The sequence below is a fragment of the Anticarsia gemmatalis genome, chromosome 24, assembly GCF_050436995.1.
Source record: "Anticarsia gemmatalis isolate Benzon Research Colony breed Stoneville strain chromosome 24, ilAntGemm2 primary, whole genome shotgun sequence".
In the NCBI taxonomy this organism is placed as follows: Eukaryota; Metazoa; Arthropoda; class Insecta; order Lepidoptera; family Erebidae; genus Anticarsia; species Anticarsia gemmatalis.
Genome location: NC_134768.1, coordinates 8,390,427 through 8,410,442, shown reverse-complemented (window position 1 = coordinate 8,410,442; position 20,016 = coordinate 8,390,427). Strand labels below are relative to the sequence as shown.

The following is a 20,016-nucleotide window of genomic DNA, read 5'->3' as shown; positions in this document are numbered from 1 at the left end:
TCAAAAATCAGTTATTTAGCTTCACCTTTTTTCCAACTTATAGACCATTTATTAGTTTTCTATTCCACTCAATATACCTACCAACATTTGCTTTAGGAAACAACAGCACTAGTGATGACATTATTAATCCTTTGTGTCCTTTGTTTATTAACTAATTACCAACAATTTGTTCTGTTCAATCATTATTCATTGCATGCTATTCAATTTCTATAAAATTTATATCTATACGCTCAACTAATGCATATTTAATCAAGACCCCATTCCATACAAAATAGCATTATTCAGGTCGAAAGAATTATTCAACTATAGAAAATTAGGCCAAAGTATTTTGTCTGAACAGCCAACGAAATTCTTTTTAATGTTTCGTTGATTAAACTCTTTGGTTGACGATAAAATATAAATAGAAAATTAGCCTTGAAGTAGGGCATTAGACATGTCGTTGGTTCATTTCTTATATTTGCTATTGTTCCTAAGTATGAGGGAACACCTTGTCAAGATTGGAATGCAATTCTTTTAAGGGCTGTTCACGTGATGTTTTTTTCGCTAAACCGGGCCTACGTCCGGCCAGCAGGCAGTGACGCGTGACTGCGGGTCGGGAACAAAACGTGATCAGTCGTGTGCTACAGGCCACTTGATAAACTACGAGTTACTTCGTGTTATTGTCATGTCCATTCGTCATGATGCGTTTTTCTATTGCGTTTGATGTATTCAAAGCGTTTGTGTAACTCAGCTTCATTTCAAATAAATCGAATCAAAAATATCAAAGATTTGATTTTGAATACAGCGAATCTAGACATTTTTGTACATAAAACTATTCTTAGACTACCCGGCTTTTGCTTTACACATAAGAACTATAGGGCCTCCCCTAAAATACGAGTCACCAAGTTTTGACGAAAATAATACGTTCAACATTTTCTAAGCCGTAATTTTTATGCCGAAAGTTAAAACTGATGAAAATTACAATGAGGTACTTGAATGAATTGACTAAACAACTCAAAGTGTCGCTTACCGGGACTATTTTGTAAATTTTTCATACAAGTCCTGACAACTTGGCTCTATAAATGTCTGCATACAGTGAGGCCCTTATAGCGATGTACTGAAAGCAGTCACTGTCCCATATCCATCACAAGCAAGGGCTATTTATATTCGAGTATTGTAGTTAACGGCGTTTTTATAGCACTATTCAATGAACGATAACATCAGACGAAGTATTTCTGGGAAGTCCTAAGCTTTCCTACCGATGATTCACCCAGTAGCTAACGTTACGAATGATATACAACATACTCTGATGCGTAGATAAGGTTTGATTATGAAGACCGTAGGCGTAAGTACCAATATCGAAATGATGATGTTTTTTTACTTTATTGGTTTCTTTCAACCTTGTCCTTATAACGTGACAGTTATTTATTGTCCCTGTTTTTTCTGATGGTTATATTGAAGTCCTAATGATGTTATTTTATTGGGTTTTTTTTATTTATGTCAGTAGAGGCAGTGTTTGAAAGTGACTCATTCGCAGTCTACTGTTTCAAGTAAACTGCAGAATTCAATGTAAATTCTAGCAAGTTCCGCAGACATTAGGTAGAAATATGTTTATTGTTGTTGTAAAGTATTCTAAGTAATCCTGCTGGCTCGTATACCTGAGAACTTTTAGCGTCAAATTACTTTTTATTATTCGACGAGTTGAGCGCAATGCGGTAGCGTTAGTCCGCTAAGATCGTGGGTTCGATCGGCACTCGGCCCTAATATGGCGCTTTACATAAAGTTTCAACATAACACAAGTTTCGTGCAATGAATATAATGTTTTGGTTTCTCAAACATACTTATAACGTTCCTTGAGCAATATGACGTTCGTTATTTGGGCATCGGTTTGCTTAGCTTTAAATCATATTTACCTTCCATAAGTCGAGATAATTGCCTCACAAAACAGTCTCCATTTATTGATTTACTTGATTTTGTGGTTTTCGCAAACAATCGTATTAGATTTTCAGTCATTTGACAAGAATGGTCCAGTTTTTGTTCAGAGTGTCCACTGCGGATTTTCGGATTGCTATTGATCTCTGGAACGAAGCCCAGATTCTGTCGTAACCTCAAGATCAAGGTCTAGTAGATGTCACTTTTGTTTTAAGTAAGAAAATGCCTGCCAAGATATTTTGTCTAATGCTGCCATATTGGGAGCGTGTAGGAGGTTTATGCTTATTCTATTTCAATCATATTTTGTCGGCTTTATTTCATACCGAAAAGGGAAAAAGAAGATCACTAGGTACCAAAAGTTAGTTAATTGCGCTGTTACTTAGTTCTTGTGTTGCAACTTCACTTGGTTATTGTCTCTATTATCACAGTGTAATAATATATGATAATGATATGATGAGCTCTTAAGGCCTAACCCCTCCTTGATTACGGGAGGATACCCTTGCCCAGTACTTGGACATTTATGGGTTAAATTCGTTTATTTTTTATGTCACGGGAGAAAACTATAATTAGATTATTACCAAACATAAATAACCAAGTGAAAAATATAAGCTTTACAGCTCTTTTTTCAACCTAAATGCTTTATTTGTATGTATAATCTTGAACATATAATAATGCTTGTTTTGTTTGTTGCAGGAGGTAGCGGTGAAGGTAGAATCTATAAAGGCGCGGCACCCCCAACTTCTCTATGAAAGCCGAGTATATAAGATGCTCCAAGGGGGCATCGGCATACCACATATAAGGTAAGATTTTATATAAAACTTTAGGCTTTTGCTCTCTTTGTTCTGTGAAGAAACTCGCGGGTTAACCGCAGAGCCATATTTTTATAGCTATTTTATGGAACAACCATCGACTTATTACGGCCAGTATTCAAATTTAGGGAGGTTTTAAGAATTTTACAAACATTCAAGTGGTGGTATATGAATACGGAATGCAAATTCTTGTCATTTTCGGTCTTTTTCTCATGGTAAGACAGCACCTTATTCTAGTTTCTTTACACAAAATAGCTCTAGTTGTTATAGAAGCTCGCCTCTACAACAAAAGCAAATAACCTTAATGAAATCCTTACTTTACACTAATAAATTGATTATTTTCTTCGCCATTATATTACGAGTAAGCCAAGGTTGTCCAAACTGTCGTAGGCGGTGGAACTAACGACCTGTGCTACTTATTAGTTTTAAGGTCGCTATGGGTCTATTATGGGCTAAAACCTGACATGTATTTATGGTCTCTAGCGGTGTGGTTGTGCATTTTAATAGAACGATATACCTATGGAGTAACTCTTGCTAAAAAGGTTTTAAATAGTCTTTGTTATGAGTTCCTTAAAACACAAATTCTTGTATTCTGAGATTGCTATAATCCGATGTGATTATGTTTAGAATCCTTTCAAATTGTAGCACGTTTCATTTAATAATTTCCTTTTACCGTCAAGTTACGTCTAAGTTCCAAATTGTGGGAATCATACCCGAGAGATGTAACAATGCTATTGACGAGGGAACCGATTGGCCCGTATTAACCCCATGGCAACTAAGACGACAAAATATAACCCTCCTTACAACACAGTTGGGTAAAAAAAGGACATCAAAAGGACTGATGTGAATCGCAGATTTACCTGAAAGGACGTACGTAAGCTACGCTCAGTTGGCTATAGAACATATGTCAGGAGCGGTGATGCGTGGCTACATCCGATACTGTGCTCTACATAGATCTTTTGTGTGCCGGTACCCTACTGACCCGACTGCTTGAATTAACTGGGTTTTATCCCACGAAACAGTCTAATAGAAAAGTCCTTGTTCTGATTTTTGAGAAGAGATTATCACGAATGGAGATTCAGCATTTCAAATTCTAGTGGAGGTAGAGAAGAAGGGGGCTATGCAAAGAATCAACAGTAGTCGAAGTGTCAGCGGACTCTAAGCCGGCACCCCAGCCCTCTAAGATAAGATAAAACCTTTAATAGGGGCACCAATATGTACAGCCAATAAACTTTATTCTTGAAATTTTGATCATTGAACATTGATTTGAATAAAGCAGACACAAAATTTCTAAATGTATCATGGTCTTAGAAGTTAAAAGTATTCTTTCTTCCTTAAGTTTTTTTTTGTGAAATCTAAGGTAGGTCCACTATAAAAGGGCTTGAACCGAGCACAGACCGAGCATAAATTTAGTTTGAGGCTTGCAAGTCAGTCCTCACTACGCGGATTTGAGCTCGTGCTTTCTTGTGCTTTAAGTGTGGAAGACAGTGACACACTCGACAATAGACAAACTAAGGAATAATCTTTCAAACGGAGAAAACTACAAACAACCTAACCTTGGTCAATAATTCATCACAAACGAGTCTCGTATGACGAAACTCGACGCACGCAGTATTAATCAAAACCACGCCTACAGCGCTTGAGATAACTCGATACGTACGCGTCGTGAACGCCAAACTTCACACCTCGATACCACCAAATTAGATTATTGGCACCTCTCCACAACCAATTAATACCAAAATAACATCGGGCCCGTATTTCGTTGAAGGGATTCGCAGAGGTGTGTCATTATGCTTACGTTTAACCACGTTATACGATAGACGTTATTTATCTTAGTAGAAAAGGAAGTCAGAAAATTAGCGCAGAATCACACAATCAGCTTTCACATATAATTATAACTCCAAGTATAGTTCCATAATTAATTATTTTATTATTTAACTCAGTCCTTCAATAAGACCTTACTCAAGTTTGACCTCAATCCAATGTTAAATCGTTACAAGGTTTAACAGATTTCGATGTACATAACCGTTGACGTTTTATAAAAGGCGTGCTGAAGCCATAGAAAGCGCGTTACCTAACTCGCAATTTTGTGTTACGTGTTCACTAACATTTATGTGAAGTTCCACGCATGGTTTTCGCAAACGTTTTTAAGAATACGCCTATTGTTTTGACGGCCTACTAAAAGTATATTTGTTTACGCCTATTTGGCTAATAGTACATTATCAATTCACCGTTTATGCCGCATCGAGATCTTTTGTCCCATTTATACGAGTGATATTTGATTGTAGTCATAAAGCATTGTATTGTGACTACCAATTTTAGGTAAACGAATTGGACAGTTATAGTCACTGTTATTTTTCCATTGTTATCATTTGATTTTACCGCCTCAAATATAAATACCACCTAAACTAGCCAACTATTAGGAAACTAGCTCACAGCTGTACACGTCCTAAAACTCAAACTATTAATTTAAATTTCATATACTGAATCTCAGTATTCTGAACTACAAACATGAGAACAATTAGTAGACGTTTAACAAATTGCAGCATGTTTCTCCTTACGTCATCAGAAACAGTCCTTGATGAGCAGCTGTCGCCAGCTTCTGTTTCGTACGTCACCACTATTGTATCGACAAAAACCAATTACGGTTGACGTCTACAGACTAATTTACGTGAAAACATTTCGGCCACGTGTAATAAAACTGACGATTAGCGATTTGTACAGACATCTGTGCTTTGTGCATTAAGGTCACTGTGTTGCCACAGAACAAATGTATTGAGAAGTGAGAATGCTACACACCTACATGTATATAGAATTGAGACTCCAAAGACATTTTTTTTACGCTTAGGTATACCTCAAATTAGGTTTAAACTGGTAAAAATCTGTTCTTTGTCGTAGAGTCCCAGGTCCTTGATTAAAAAAAATGACCATTTGATAACTTTGCAAACGAATTTACTGTAGAACTGTCTAGACTGAACTGCTTGCTTTAACTAGTATTTATTTGTTGCGAGATCTACTCCGTAGACTGATAGAAACCAGTATCAAGTTAACTCTGTGGTTAATATAAGTAGAACTGATACTGTCTACAGCAGATTGCAGACCCACATACCTAATAATAAACCATTCCTTCCTCGTACTTTGATGAAACAGTGGCGCTTATTTAAAAATACACTCCAAACATCATGTTTGTTTTCGCAATAGAGAAACCGGCATGGAAGAGCGGAATAAAAATAATTTCTAGTGGCTCAAATACATACATTAGCTTTCATAATTAACTTCTGCCTCCGGGTTCGCTCGTTATTTTTGTCAAACGTTTATCTGTCTAGACGTAACAGGCTCAGTAATATATCATTGTGCCCCAGGTGTACTAACGGTTTCGTTCAAAATAATGTTATATCACTTTCTGTGACGTAAGCCGCCAGCGAAATTTGCGCGGCGAGAGAGTGCGTCGCAAAAAATAAGACTGGTTTATTAGATGATTGTAGATACGAAAATACTTGACATAATTTTTCTACAATAACAAGCTGAGTATTTAATCCGGTGAGAAGATTCGTTTTTAAAACGAACAAAAAGATGCAGTTACAATTTCGTCCATTTGTAACGATGAATCTAAACAGTTACTAAGTTATATTTAAGTAATATTTCTGTGTAATGGATACGTTATTCGACACGTTCATGACAATTTTCTCCGAAGAAAGAAACCGGAATTGACCTTTTTTATACTTGAAATTGATACATTTCATTTATTTAATAAAACCTCCGTTTTATTAGCCAACAAAATATGTCCTTACCTGACCAAATGAACACATAAAATATGCCCGGCCTCCGCTGCTACCATTTCCTTGTTACTTCCTCAGCGAAAAAAACTTTAATATCTTTCTTCTAAATATTAAATGAATTCTCCAACGTTGATTTACGCGATCTGCTAAACAATAAATTCGCCCTGTCTAGAGGAAGGTCAGAATTATATCTTCATATTAAAACGTGTGAACAGTCAAGGTTTGTAGTATGAATAGTCGCTTCAGAGTGAATGTCACATCATTGTTACCATCTAACCGTTACTTTGTTTGAACATGGGTTTAACCTTCGAGAGCATTGCAATGCAATTTCAGACACCGTCTAGAGACTGGTTTACCAACTAGTTTGGTCTACCCACATGATGTTTCTAACTCTAGTATTAACCGGTGCCTACTGGTCTAGCGATTAATCTAGTTATGTGTGCGTGATTTGTTTGTATATTATGCTGGTTGAATACCGTTCGTATAGGCCATAAGGTTATCCGTTTCCTCTGCTTAAATTTAAAACTTCCTCCTTCCTAGGCCTTGTGTGTCTACTTGATTTTCCTAATAGTGTAAAATGAAACAAGTTTTTGCTATATTATTTCGTGCTTCACAAGCCAACGGGATAAATCCAGTAATACTGGATTAACGGTTGTAGTTCAGCCTTCAGAGAGCACCCAGACGGAACATCTACACTCATATTAGCTATTGGCACACAATATGAATTAGTAATACGAAGGCGTATTGCCATAAGCTAAATCTAAGAAGGTTAAGGCCATGTCACGCCCGCTAAGTGCTTCTTTGTTCACAAAAAAACATATTTTCTCACCGATACCAAGCAAATACAAGTATACAAATAAATATTAAGTAGGTCTCGAATCGATTTACATATTTTATCTTCTATCACGTGTCTTATCCGTAGATTAGATGTTTGGTAGACGTTATCGTTACTGGGGAAATTACTTTCCAAAGTAACTGATTAGCTTCTGAGAATTGTCAGTGATGAATGTGTGGTATTTTGCTAAAATGGAAGCTTGTCTTGATTAAAAGAAATCAATGAAACCGGTATCAATAATGCAGCATTTTGTGACGTAGAATTCTAATGCTGATGAGCTTTCTTTAGTAATCAAATATGTAGCTTATTAGAAGACTAATCGATTTGGCGCAAAGTTAAAAGGACGTACCGCAAGGGAGTATTTTAAAGAGTCTGATGAAGGTCCCTTTGAAAAGATACTTAGTCCGCGCTTTGTCATCTTAGGTGCTTTCATTTAGGTGTGTATTTGAACATTTAAAAAATTGTATAAATAGTGAGAGTTTTTATGTTTTGTACTTTAATCAAGTTTTGATATTTTCTGTGTAAACACAATTTAACATTGAAACATCGTTTCTAGATCTCGATTCGTCCAAATAGTCGGTAAGAGTGTCAAGGTGAGGTTTGTTTAGCATTTCGCGTGATTACTTAAATACAGATGCCTCAAGTTTTCACCTATAATTATTGTGTTTGGTAACTGCTGTGATCTTGGTATGTGTGCCACACAAACCTCAGTGTTGTAAATGGATTTTGAGGCGAAATAATAGGTACTCTTAATATTTTATCACTTCTAGCTGCAAATTCATTGGATGAAATCAAGAATTTGTAGCTGCACGTAAGGCTCTGTAAAAGAATTTGGTTCGGCTCGTTACTATTCAGGCGAATTTTATAGAATTATATTTAATTGTTATATGGATGGGGACTCCGGGCTTCAATTTAATATGAAATAACCAGTATGTAATTAACAAACCCTACTAAAGTGTCGGAAATCGTGGAAACCGACAATAAACCTTTTGTTGAACAGAAACTAGAAACTCAGAATATTATACACGTGTACTCAAATAATACTCGGAAAAACATCTCCCTATTACTAATAAACAAATTTATAGTCACTGATGAATATGAAGTAAATATACTGACGTATAATAATATCCGTTTATCATACACAAAAGAGCGTGGGCTAGTTTGTTTATATTTATTAAAGAAACTCAATATCTGGATGGTCTCCAAATATCTAAACTGTTAGAAAGTATTCAGATGGCCAGCACTACGTGAACGGAGTCATGAGTAGTGTATAAAAGGAAGTTTTGTATGACTCAGTGTGACGTAGCACGCGTCTGTCGTCAACATGTTTATCAAACAGTAGAACATCCTCTTGTGACGTAGTTGTAAAGTTAATTAAGTGGCGTTTATGTTTCAATATTATAAGTACTCTGAATGTTGCTTTATTGTTTTCAAACTGACTGTTTCCTTGATAGCGTCTGAATGTAGAACTTTATTATTAATTCGGAAATCGTTACGCGCAATATTTGATTCCCACACGGAAGAAATACTTGTTCCATGAAGTCAAATTAACTACATATCGTAGTAATTTTTTTCTGGACTGACTTGTAGCAATAGATTATGATATCTAATGTATTGTTAAGAACACAGGACAGATGGTAAAAGCTGCATGTTTGTTTCAAGCTCAAGGAAATCCCTCTAAATTAGTTTAAAGCTAGACTAAACTCAAACAAAAAGCAACCGCAACTCAATAGCAGTTGTCTAGACCGACTATTGTTGAAAGAAAACTTTTTCTAAAGAGTTGTTACGCGTGGCCGCCCATCTCACCATGAAATCGTGCACGTGAAACCTCCGCAGTTGAAAACTGTTGCCAACAGCGTCGCTATGGTCATGTGGTCACGTGTTTTTGTACGGAGCACTTTATGGTTTCTTAAGGCTTCGTTTTCACTGTAAATGTGCGAGGTAGCGAGGCGGTACGCGGAGAGAAATACCAGATAAATGCAATAATTATGCCCAGTTTCCGAGGCACATTTAGCGGTAGTTTGTCTGTTCAAACTGTCATGTTTATATGAGCTTAAACGCTATTGAATAGATAAACTGCCGCTAAATGAAATGTACCTCAGAAACCCCGGATATGTAGCGTTTTGCACGGTTTATCGTTTCGGCGAAGTTTTCCTAGCGCAACGCCTGGTTACATCTTTGATGAAAACTGTGCCTTAGTCATTGTCTAACGCAATTTTTACGCCATATGACTTGTTACGAGGTTTTCGTTGTTTCTCTGCACGAAACTGTGTTACCTCTATGAGATTATGCATGTTTGTAATGAAATCGAAATGTTTGCTGACGATGCGTGAGCACTGGATATTGATTTTCCTGTATCAAACGAGTTGGTGTTGTTTTTCGATACAAAATATAAATTACATATTCCCAACGTTTAAAAGAGTCTTCGTGATACATAAATGAAACTATAAACCAGTTTTTTGGAGATCATTTTTCAATATTTCTTGGAATATTTGATCTGTAACAGTATTTTATGAATTTTACATTAAAATATTCGTAAACGGGTCTTCTGGATACGGAGGGTGCATTTTTAAATGAAAAGGTTGAACAATAAAGTACCATAGTCGTAGATATCATCCACCTTGACCTTTGTACGTGTCTCGATTTCAATCCTGTCTGCTAACCGCTCAGTTATTGATATTCGATACGATTGTTTGTCGTAAAAGCGCTTTATTTGTCTAACCTTGCCATGTCATACGTTTATCTACACTTTAAATCTTGTTTTATTATGATATCGATAGTAAAACTGTCTAGAAGCCTTCAAATAGTAATGTAATTTTATTACGGTGTACCAAACCCTGGTATCAAGGGTAGTTCAAGAAACTCCATTATTTAAGCTTGTTACCATAACTTAAGGTAAAGATCCAATCTCTTTCTATCTATTCTGCTCAATTCTACCCACTTTGAGTATAGCCCAGTACGCCATTTTTTACGATTCTGCGCCTGTCTTATGCATTGCAGCCCTATACATTTCACATTTGTGCTTAGATAAACGCTATATACAATTCTGAACGAAGGGTCTGACCTTTTTCAATATTGAGATAATTACACACCCAAAAACGGAATCTATAATCTTTATGAATTATATGAAAGCTTACACGAGTTGAGCATGCAAAAGTGCAGGTGTACAGGCTCGAACTGCGGTTTGCAACCTGTTTGGATGTCATACGCCTGTATTTACAAACACGAGTGTCGAGTAAACTGGTCTAGCTTCAGCTAACGGTACGGTAGCAGGTTGCAGTCATTACTTGACTGATTTAAAACTGTTGTTAAATGAATTCTCGAGTAACTAGTCGATTGTTTTGTGCACTATCTTATGATAAAGTAAGAGCCTATTGCTAATAACCGACTTCCTCAGCAGAAGTTTCAGATGATCTTTCATTCGGCTCTCATATTTGACAGTTTATAAACGCATTTCTTTAATGATAAGTTTTTTCCTGACCTTAAAGTATAAACTTAGGCTATGATCTGCTGTGTCCATAATAAGAATTCCATTCCATTATTTAATCTATACATAGCCTTCCAGTTTTTAGAAACAAAAACAATATAATTATGTTTATTGGAATTAACGCATTTTACCTTGGTATGCCTGAACGACGCAGGTTAAACTGGCCATGGTCACAGGCTGTATGACTAACGTGTTCGACCAGAACTGTAACATACCCACCTATTAAAGACTATGTACCTATGTACCACTATATAAGAAAACGGCTCGTTTTGTAGTAAAACAAATTACTTAAATTACAATGATGTGTTTCTTTTGTTACAGATGGTTCGGCTACGAGAAGGATCACAACATCCTAGTGATGGACCTGCTGGGTCCATCACTGGAGGACTTGTTCAACTTCTGCTCGCGCCAGTTCACCATCAAGACTGTGCTTATGCTGGCAGGTCGGTATTTGTGAACTACACAAGCATTTTTAAAAACCATTTGGCGATTAAAAAGAGTGGCCAGGAGTTTCTTGCCAGCTCTTCTCATTGGCCCTACCTTCCGAACTGGCGGTAAATTCACTTTCTGTATCATTGACTATCCTAAGTGTCAGTCAGCATTTGACCTAAATGAATAAATTATTTGATTTTGATTACCGACATCAGTTTTCCTAACGTGTACTGCCCCATCGTTGGGCAAAGGTATCCCTTCAAACCAACTCCTCTTACGGTCACCATCTTCCGGCATTTTCTACCAATTTTTTATTCTTCTTTTTCAGAATATTGACTGATTGATTTTCATATATTTTCTGTAACCATAGCATGGATTGTTTATCCGTAACCTTTGGTCTGTCTTTTAACAATTCAAATAATTCTATAGATATATTGACAATGGGTCCGTTAAACGGTCGATTGAATCGTTCAATTATTCTACTATCAATTACAGACCTCCTATCGCAATTGTTCATGTTGTCATTTAATGAAAACATTTAGTTTTTGTAGTTATGATTCCACACTTTTGTCTTTTGTCGAGGTTCTCGTTATGCACATTATTTATGTTTCACTGTTTACTCATTTAATTTATTGTTTATCATCATGCACTCACAATCGGATTATCAAGGTAATGTATTGCCGAAGTATGACCATTAAAATCCATTAATTGTTTTTTCTTAGATTTGCAAATTAATTATCATCTAAATGCAAAGAGTATTGTCACCTTCCCTTTTTTTTAAAGGTATAACTTTAGTCAAGTATGTAAAAAAATGGTACATACTTGAGTAAAGTTATACCAAAACAGCCTTTGAGCAGTTTTATCAAACAATTTTTGTTTTCAAGACAGCCAAAACAGTGAATCTAAAATCTAAATCTAATCTAAAATCGAAAGCACAAATATTTGTTCCGTATGGGTATCGAACCCGCTCTCAACGCACTGGTATCGGCGTGGCCACCATCACCACGCCACGGAGGTTGACTCTCAATTTTCTAGCTTAAAGTTATCAAAACAGCCTTTCAAACGTGGTTTTCATTGTCCAGATCAAATGCTGGGGCGCGTGGAGTTCATCCACTGCAAGTGCTTCATCCACCGCGACATAAAGCCGGACAACTTCCTCATGGGCATCGGCCGCCACTGCAACAAGCTGTACATGATCGACTTCGGTCTCGCCAAGAAGTTCCGCGACCTACGCACCAGGTGCCACATCTCTTACCGCGAGGATAAGAATCTTACCGGTAAGTCTACATTATGATCGCTTGCGTCGTATAAGAGAGAATGGGTCAAAATTTTCCCCGTTTTTGTAACATTTTTCATTGCTACTCTGCTCCTAATGGTCGTAGCGTGATGATATACAGCGTATAGCCTTCCTCGATAAATGGACTATCTAACACTGAAATAATTTTTCAAATCGGACCAGTACCTCTTCAGCTTTATAATATTAGTATAGAATCTATACTAATATTATAAAGCTGAAGAGGTACTCTATACTATAGATGAAGCTCTAGGAACATACCTACCTGACACTTTCAAACTGTCTTCTTTCGCCCAAAAAGAGGTAGTTTTACTCTTATAGAGTTGTTCTTTTATCGTGCTGGAAATACGACGTTAAGGTATCTTTTTAGATCTGCAGTAGTATACTTTGCGTGGATAAGCAAGACGTCGTCTAATGAGTACTAATGACTAATGGCATACCTAGGGCATATGAGAAACTATTTTTTGATTCTTTATCTTATTAAAAAAAAGTAAATAAGGGAAAAGAGATGGCGAGTTATCAAAGTATTTATGTATCAATCAATATGAAATAGTGTTGTATTGGCTAAGGATATTATTATTCAAAAGTGAAAGAACTTAAAAGAGCAAATACATAATATACAATTTGTCGTTTATAAATGTTTAAACTAGTATGACGTGACTATTTAATGTGAAGTGTGCGATAAACATCGGCATCGATTAAAACGAGTCGATTATCAATCGAGTCTTATCGCGCCGCTTTACATAACCATAATAATAATTATATCGAACAATTATCTGTTTTCCGGAATAATACGCAATAATCGTTATAAAAATCATATTTCTGCATGTTTTGACATTGAAGATAAACTTTTGTAAAATTTTATTTGACATTTTGGAAGTTTTTTTACAAACTGCTTTTTTCATTCGTCTTTTTAATAACAAATTTCTAACTTTGCATTATTATAACAAATACAATACAAAAAAAATAGTTTATTATTGTGGTTTTCTGACTTGCATATGCAATTGAGCTTCAGTTATAACTGGAAACTCAAAATTTCCTTTCTTCTCCTTCCAAACGTTAGCTTTGTCTTAAGACGTGGTCTGCGTTTCTACTGTTCTTTCTCCACTTCTTCACTCGACATACGACGATGTTTTCTTAACTTATAAAAAGCAAATTGTTTTTGTGCCAAGTGCAATAAATCAATGTGGAGTTATTCAAGAACTACAAAAATATCTAAAAGAAGCATTAAAATGTAATCAATCTTTCGTTTCCATAACTGAAAGCTAGAAAGTTGCCTAATAATCTTCAAACAATCACATGCAACGTTACTAAATACAATAGTTATATGTAAATAAACACAAGATACTATATACTGTGTTGTTTGTGTCAGGTACCGCTCGGTACGCGTCTATAAACGCCCACCTCGGCATCGAGCAGTCGCGGCGGGACGACATGGAGTCTCTCGGATACGTGCTCATGTATTTCAACAGGTAAGCTTGCTTCACATTACTATTTTTCGTGAGATTATAGTCTAACAACTTTGTAGACAGCCTTGTAGGCAGGGTGAAACTATAGGCCGACAACTTTATAGACAGCCTTGTACGCAGAGTTCGCAGTTTCATCAGCATATAACTGTCCTCTGCTGAACATAGCCTCTCCTGGAACTGGCGTGTCACAGCCGATGGAAATTTACATAGGATTTAGAACATCGGTGACTTATGCTGCTAACTGTGTGTGTTTGATACAGCTACTTAAATCGTGCTAAGGCACAAGGAATAGACGTTTGGGTTACAGGTTTATGAATTATTGGCTCCTGTACGCGAATTCGTCCATGTGAAAAGTTTTTTCTGAGTAACAAGTAATTTTTTTTCCAAATGGATCCGGCGTAATGATTTCGTGAAAAAGTGACAAACGCACATACATATCCCTACAAACTTTCGCATTTATGATATTACTAGAATTAAATTAGTTTGCCTTAAAAGATTTCTACCTGCAGTTGTCGTCTATTCTTAAAAATACAGTCAATTCAACAAAAAGTACAATTTGCAACCTGCAGTTGAATACTAAGCGTGTTAACTGTTCATTGGACGATTGTAACGGGACGCGGCTCTCTAAAGAAACTGAAAGTGTGACGTAACATTGACTGCAACACATCAATGTTGCTGAGAATATTTGTTTATATTTTATTGGAACTATTGAATTAAATGTAGGCTTGAGGTTTTGATTGTGAGTAAATTTGTCTGAGTTTAATACAACTGGCTATAGTATGTGATTAGTGCGCTTTATAATAGCTACGAAAACCAAGAGAATTCGCATAAAGATTTTTAGAAGATTCTGAACGGCAATAATTATGATTAAATAACTACTCATCTAAAAAGAAGAATGGGGATCCTTGATTGCCACCGTATTTAGTTAGCAAAAAAGTAATCATAACCTGAAAAACACAATATCATTGGACAGAAGGTGTTTAAAATACACTTTTCGAAATAAGTCAAAATCTACTTATTTAAATGTAATAAGGGATCCTATAACTTCAATAAAGACAGAAAAATACGTGTCCCTTTTACCTTTAGAAAGCACCGTAATCTGCTGACCTAATAAAAACCAAATTATGCATAAGTAATGCTTCGACCGCCTTCCACTCGACCCCAACTTTGGTTACCGGGTGCCGTTGTTTATTATTAACCAATAAATAAATCCATGGCAACAGGGATTTTCTTAGCCCGTTGTAAAGATGGTATGAATCTTTTGACTATTATTATTATCATTTTTATTATTGACAATAGTCTCACACCCCTTTTAAATGAGATCTCTGTTACTGCCGAAACGTGATTGTACCTATTTCATACTCCTTTGCGTGCACCTTCTGGTATACTAGGGATTTTTTTAAGTTTGTATGTCTTATTATCAAAGTTTCTAACAGAATTCCAAAATCTGAATAAGCATTATTAATTTCAGCCGAATTCATATCCTTATAGCAACATCAACATTTCAAAATATTTCTCTGGCAAAGTTCGATTACATACAAATATTCCGGTTAGCCGTCGACCGTTGATTGTCTGGCGCATGTTCCGACTTGTTGCAAGTGAGTCATGTCTGGCCAACAGTGCCAACACGTTTGTGACTGGCCGACCTGGCCGTTACTGCGATGTGCCAACGATTTGAATATTCAAATAATGTTCGTTTGTCTTGTTTTAGAGTAGAATACCTCTATTTGTAAAATATAATATTCTACTAAGATTATTAATGCGAAAGTTTTTGAGAATGGGTGTATTTATGTTTGTTACTCTTTCACGAAGAAACAGCTAACTGGATTTTGATGAAATTTGGTAGACAGATACTTTTTACTCCAGGGAATCTTTTCATGCGGACAACTTCTTACTCCAGGGAATCTTTTCATGCGGACAAAGTCGCTGGCAGATGCTAGTGTTTTAATATATCTCTAGAGTCGGTATAAGATATTATTCGTGGTAATGTAAGCATACTTAACTAATAATGTTGATAAGGAATGAGTCACGATATATGACAAACATTTCTAGGGAAAACACTGCGTGGTGTAAAAATTCATTATGTTTTGTGGTCGTTTTAATATGAAAGGGGCCAGGACACAGGTTGCAATTAGTCACCCTATTGGCATGACCTAAAATATGTAAGTGGTTGTTATAAATACAAAGTCAATGGTCTTCAAAAAGCACTTTCATATCAGATTATAATAGGTTTGTCGAAACTGTTTTCTATAATACTTATTAGATAAAATATACGTAAACGTACTTATGTATTATCTAACATTACGGGAATTACGTGTCCGAGAAAATATTTCACAATATTTGTAATACATAATGCAAATATGAATCAAAACAAATCATTACTGACATTATCTTGTTACAAAAAGCGAAAATGTCGACCTAATTTGTTAATCCTTTCATATTTCGACATCGAAAGCCTTTGTTGTTTATCTGTATCGTAAATCTAAACGGGTTGTGAACTTGTGACGCCCGTATTCCTTGCTGCGGTTCGTTTCGTGAATGATTGTAACCTGATTTCAGTTTGTATTTCGAGTTTCGACATAAAAGGATGTTATTTGAGTGTTATTGGTTACTATGCTATATCGATTGTCATAGAGTTATGGAAAATTTGGGGCGTATTTGATAATAAAAACAGTAGATAAGTCAAAAGCTAGCGACACGGTTTATTGTATGGTGTTTCATAGCAAACAGCTCTGGATAAAATTTCAGTTTAATTAATACTTTGTTAACTTTTGTCATATCCATTTGCTTGAAAGTCGTTCATGTATTTCAAAGTTGTCACGTCTAAAAATATTTACAAAAAATCAAATTGTATTCAGATGCCAGTGCTAACTAAACTGATCTAGGTAGGGTTCATGGTTTTTGACCTGCTCAAAATACTATCAGCTTCATAAATCGCTGAAAATATTAATTCTTTCGAAACCATATTCATATTCTAAAACATGCATATGCGATCAAAAATAAAACGGCTCTTGTAGCTGACTTTTCTTAATATCATCTAAAGATTGATAAAGAACGTATTTTTAAACTAGCTAGTATAATTTCATTGAAAATGTCAATATTTCATCCACTTTTAACTGGTTTTATGTAATGTAATGTAGTATAGACAGATATGACAATGTGTGCGCATTTGTTTGTGAGCAGAGGCTCGCTGCCCTGGCAGGGCTTGAAGGCGATCACCAAGAAGCAGAAGTACGAGCGGATTAGCGAGAAGAAGATGTCCACGCCCGTCGAGGTGCTCTGTAAGGTATGTATGAACAAACAACATTATAATATACTAGCTTTTACCCGCGACTTTGCGTGTTTTGTGACTTAGGACAAAATTTTCCTACAAACTTACACCCTCTATTTTATCCTCTTTGGGGTAGAATTGATCCTTGCTTAGCGGATGCCTACGTCATAACGTCTACCTGCATATCAAATTTCAGCCCGATCCGTCCAGTTGTTTGGGCTGTGCGTTGATAGATCATCAGTCAGTCACCTTTGAGTTATATAAGAGAGAACTTCAGTGATTTCTTCTGCTAAATCCTTCCCTAAAATTCCTCGGAAAAATCGAAACCCACAGGAAACGATGGTTTTATTCTTTCAAACATTTCCATAGTTAGTAATTGGATAAGTGCGCTTACCCGCCTCACGTAGTCGACTGAATAGGCGCGAGTGGTAATGGATTTGAACCTGCGACCTCGCGGAGAAGGTCGCCGATTTGAATCGAGACGTTTTGTTTCAATAAATTGTTCTAGCAGCTGTTGCTAACTTGTTTTATCTCGCTCTAACTGAATTAAAAGAGTAGGAAGGATAGTGAATTGTTGATTTCGTTCTGTGTTGAGTAAAATTGTATCCTTATTATAAACGAGGGTTTGAAATGGTTAGTATGAAAATAATTTATCAATAGGGTATTTTACTGGGTTAAAAATCTAACAATGTCTGTATGGAAAACGTACCTACATCCTAAACGCTCAATGTAAATTTTGGATTATTGAATACTTAAACATATAAATCACTCTTTTGATCTCGATGAAAACAGTCCCTATGTTAATATTTATAAACTAAAAAGCGTTTTTGACTTGTCATAGGGTAGCTGATTTCACTGGTAGTGTAGTCATTATCATCCAACACAATATCATTATAATTATCAGCACAAATAATTAAAAATGTATGATAATTTCAATATTTACTTTATTATAATAACCTTTTCTAGACTGGTATAAGTAAGCATTAAAAATCTTCATCAAAACTACCTTGTAATTTTAAATTTAAAATGTTGCTTTATTTACATTTTTTATGAGAATTAAATGCAATTACATTTTATAATTTATTACATTAAATTTCTTGTAGAGCAGTATTACATAAAAATCATTAATTTACTTCATACATTTTAGTTGTAAGAGTGGAAAAGTAAAAGTTTTGTATCTATTATAAGTGCATTTATAATTTGATATTATTATGTACATTTTTTTCTTTGTAAAACTCGCTATTACTTCGGCTTGCTAGCTAATTTCTACAGATATTTTTAAATTAACTACATAACCCTGTGCTTTCGTTCACAATACAACGTTTCGACTCTTGTATGTTAGGGGTTAATCATTAAAATACAAACCTTTGGTTTGGTCTCGAGTCTTCAGCTATGACCATATTAAATTTCATCGAAGTCGGTTACACATATTCGGTTCGGCATTAATCGGCCTAGCCTGGAGGCAACCACGAATATGTGTAGATGAGTTAGTCTATTTTGTTGTTCAATAAATATTGCCGAACCGAGTTTAGCAAGCCTAACATACTTTAATCTTAAGTATTACTATGTATTCATAAAGGAAACAAAATAGGCCGGATATAAAACTAGTCTTCTTACTAATTGATTTGAAGGTCTAACGACAATCTACGACTGATTATTAGCCAAGCTTTTAATCATTAAATTTAATTGTACACTGTACAGTTTAGAATATCACCTTGCGCCCACGCTTCCTGGTTCCGAATTCTTAGGCCGGATGTGGAGCAATAAATAAAGTTTTTTTTATAGTCTGTTCTACCGGAAACTGGCTAATACTGGTTTATTTTGCAAATATCTGTGGTTGTTACACAGCAACTGAACTGGGTATTTGGAGAAAATATAAAATATGTCTATCAATTTTAACGGTCATGGAAATTCTGAAATACCAGGCGAAAAAGAAAAACACCATATTTCCTGCAGTGATCAGTGCTTTTGCCTGCAGATAATACCAAAATGAAAACCAGTCAAAATAGCTATTTTCTAATTCAAAAACGTTTCCTTTCCCCTATTTCGCACAGGAGAGAGATACCCAGGAGCAATGAGTCACACCAGCACATCAAAATATGACTATTAAACATACTGCATTTAATTTGTGTACTTATGCTGATAATAATAGTTTTTGTTTTATCAAAATCGGATCAAAATTACCGAAGTTACAGCGTTATAAAGTTTCACTGCTTTTTTAAATTTGCGTTGCTTCGCGCGCTATGCGCTGACGTCACGACGCAACAGACACGCTTGTTCGACTGCGAGTGATGCGGAGTTTTGATTTGAAAAGTGATTTGCATTTAATATTTAAAGAGTCTGAGTATGTGTATGTGTTATAAATTTAATTATCGTGTTTTTTGTAAAATAAGATATCCTCGATCTCGATCGCCACGCACACTATCATCAACTAGACCCAGGTAAAGAAAGTTGAACTCGTATACTACTAATAATATTTTTGTGTGTAGTTAACAATAAAATTGAAAGTTTGTTAGAACTGGCATTACAAATAATGAGTGTTACGTACCTACCAAGTGTAAATTTGGAAAACATAGTTTTAAAATAATATTATAAAAAAAAAGTGGTCACCCCTGCCTCTGACTTTAGTCAGGTTGATGGCTATCATATGAACGCATGAATCTACTCTGTAGGTAGGTAGTCTTATATGATTGGGTGTGTAATGAGAACTTTTAAACTAACATTTTAAT

General features: G+C 35.6%; 1 protein-coding gene across 7 annotated transcripts in view; it reads left to right on the top strand.

Moving 5' to 3' along the window:
• The window catches only part of LOC142983619 (casein kinase I-like), a 35,169-nt gene that overhangs the window by 8,020 nt on the left and 7,133 nt on the right, over positions 1-20,016 (top strand). For 4 of the 7 annotated variants that reach the window (XM_076130598.1, XM_076130593.1, XM_076130596.1 and 1 more), the window contains exons 2-6: positions 2,605-2,711; positions 11,143-11,264; positions 12,336-12,530; positions 13,920-14,019; positions 17,197-17,302. In XM_076130598.1, coding sequence (XP_075986713.1) covers positions 2,605-2,711; positions 11,143-11,264; positions 12,336-12,530; positions 13,920-14,019; positions 17,197-17,302 — 630 coding nt within the window. The remainder of the gene's footprint in view (positions 1-2,604; positions 2,712-11,142; positions 11,265-12,335; positions 12,531-13,919; positions 14,020-17,196; positions 17,303-20,016) is intronic. The other 3 variants (XM_076130595.1, XM_076130597.1, XM_076130594.1) reach the window with 1 other exon arrangement.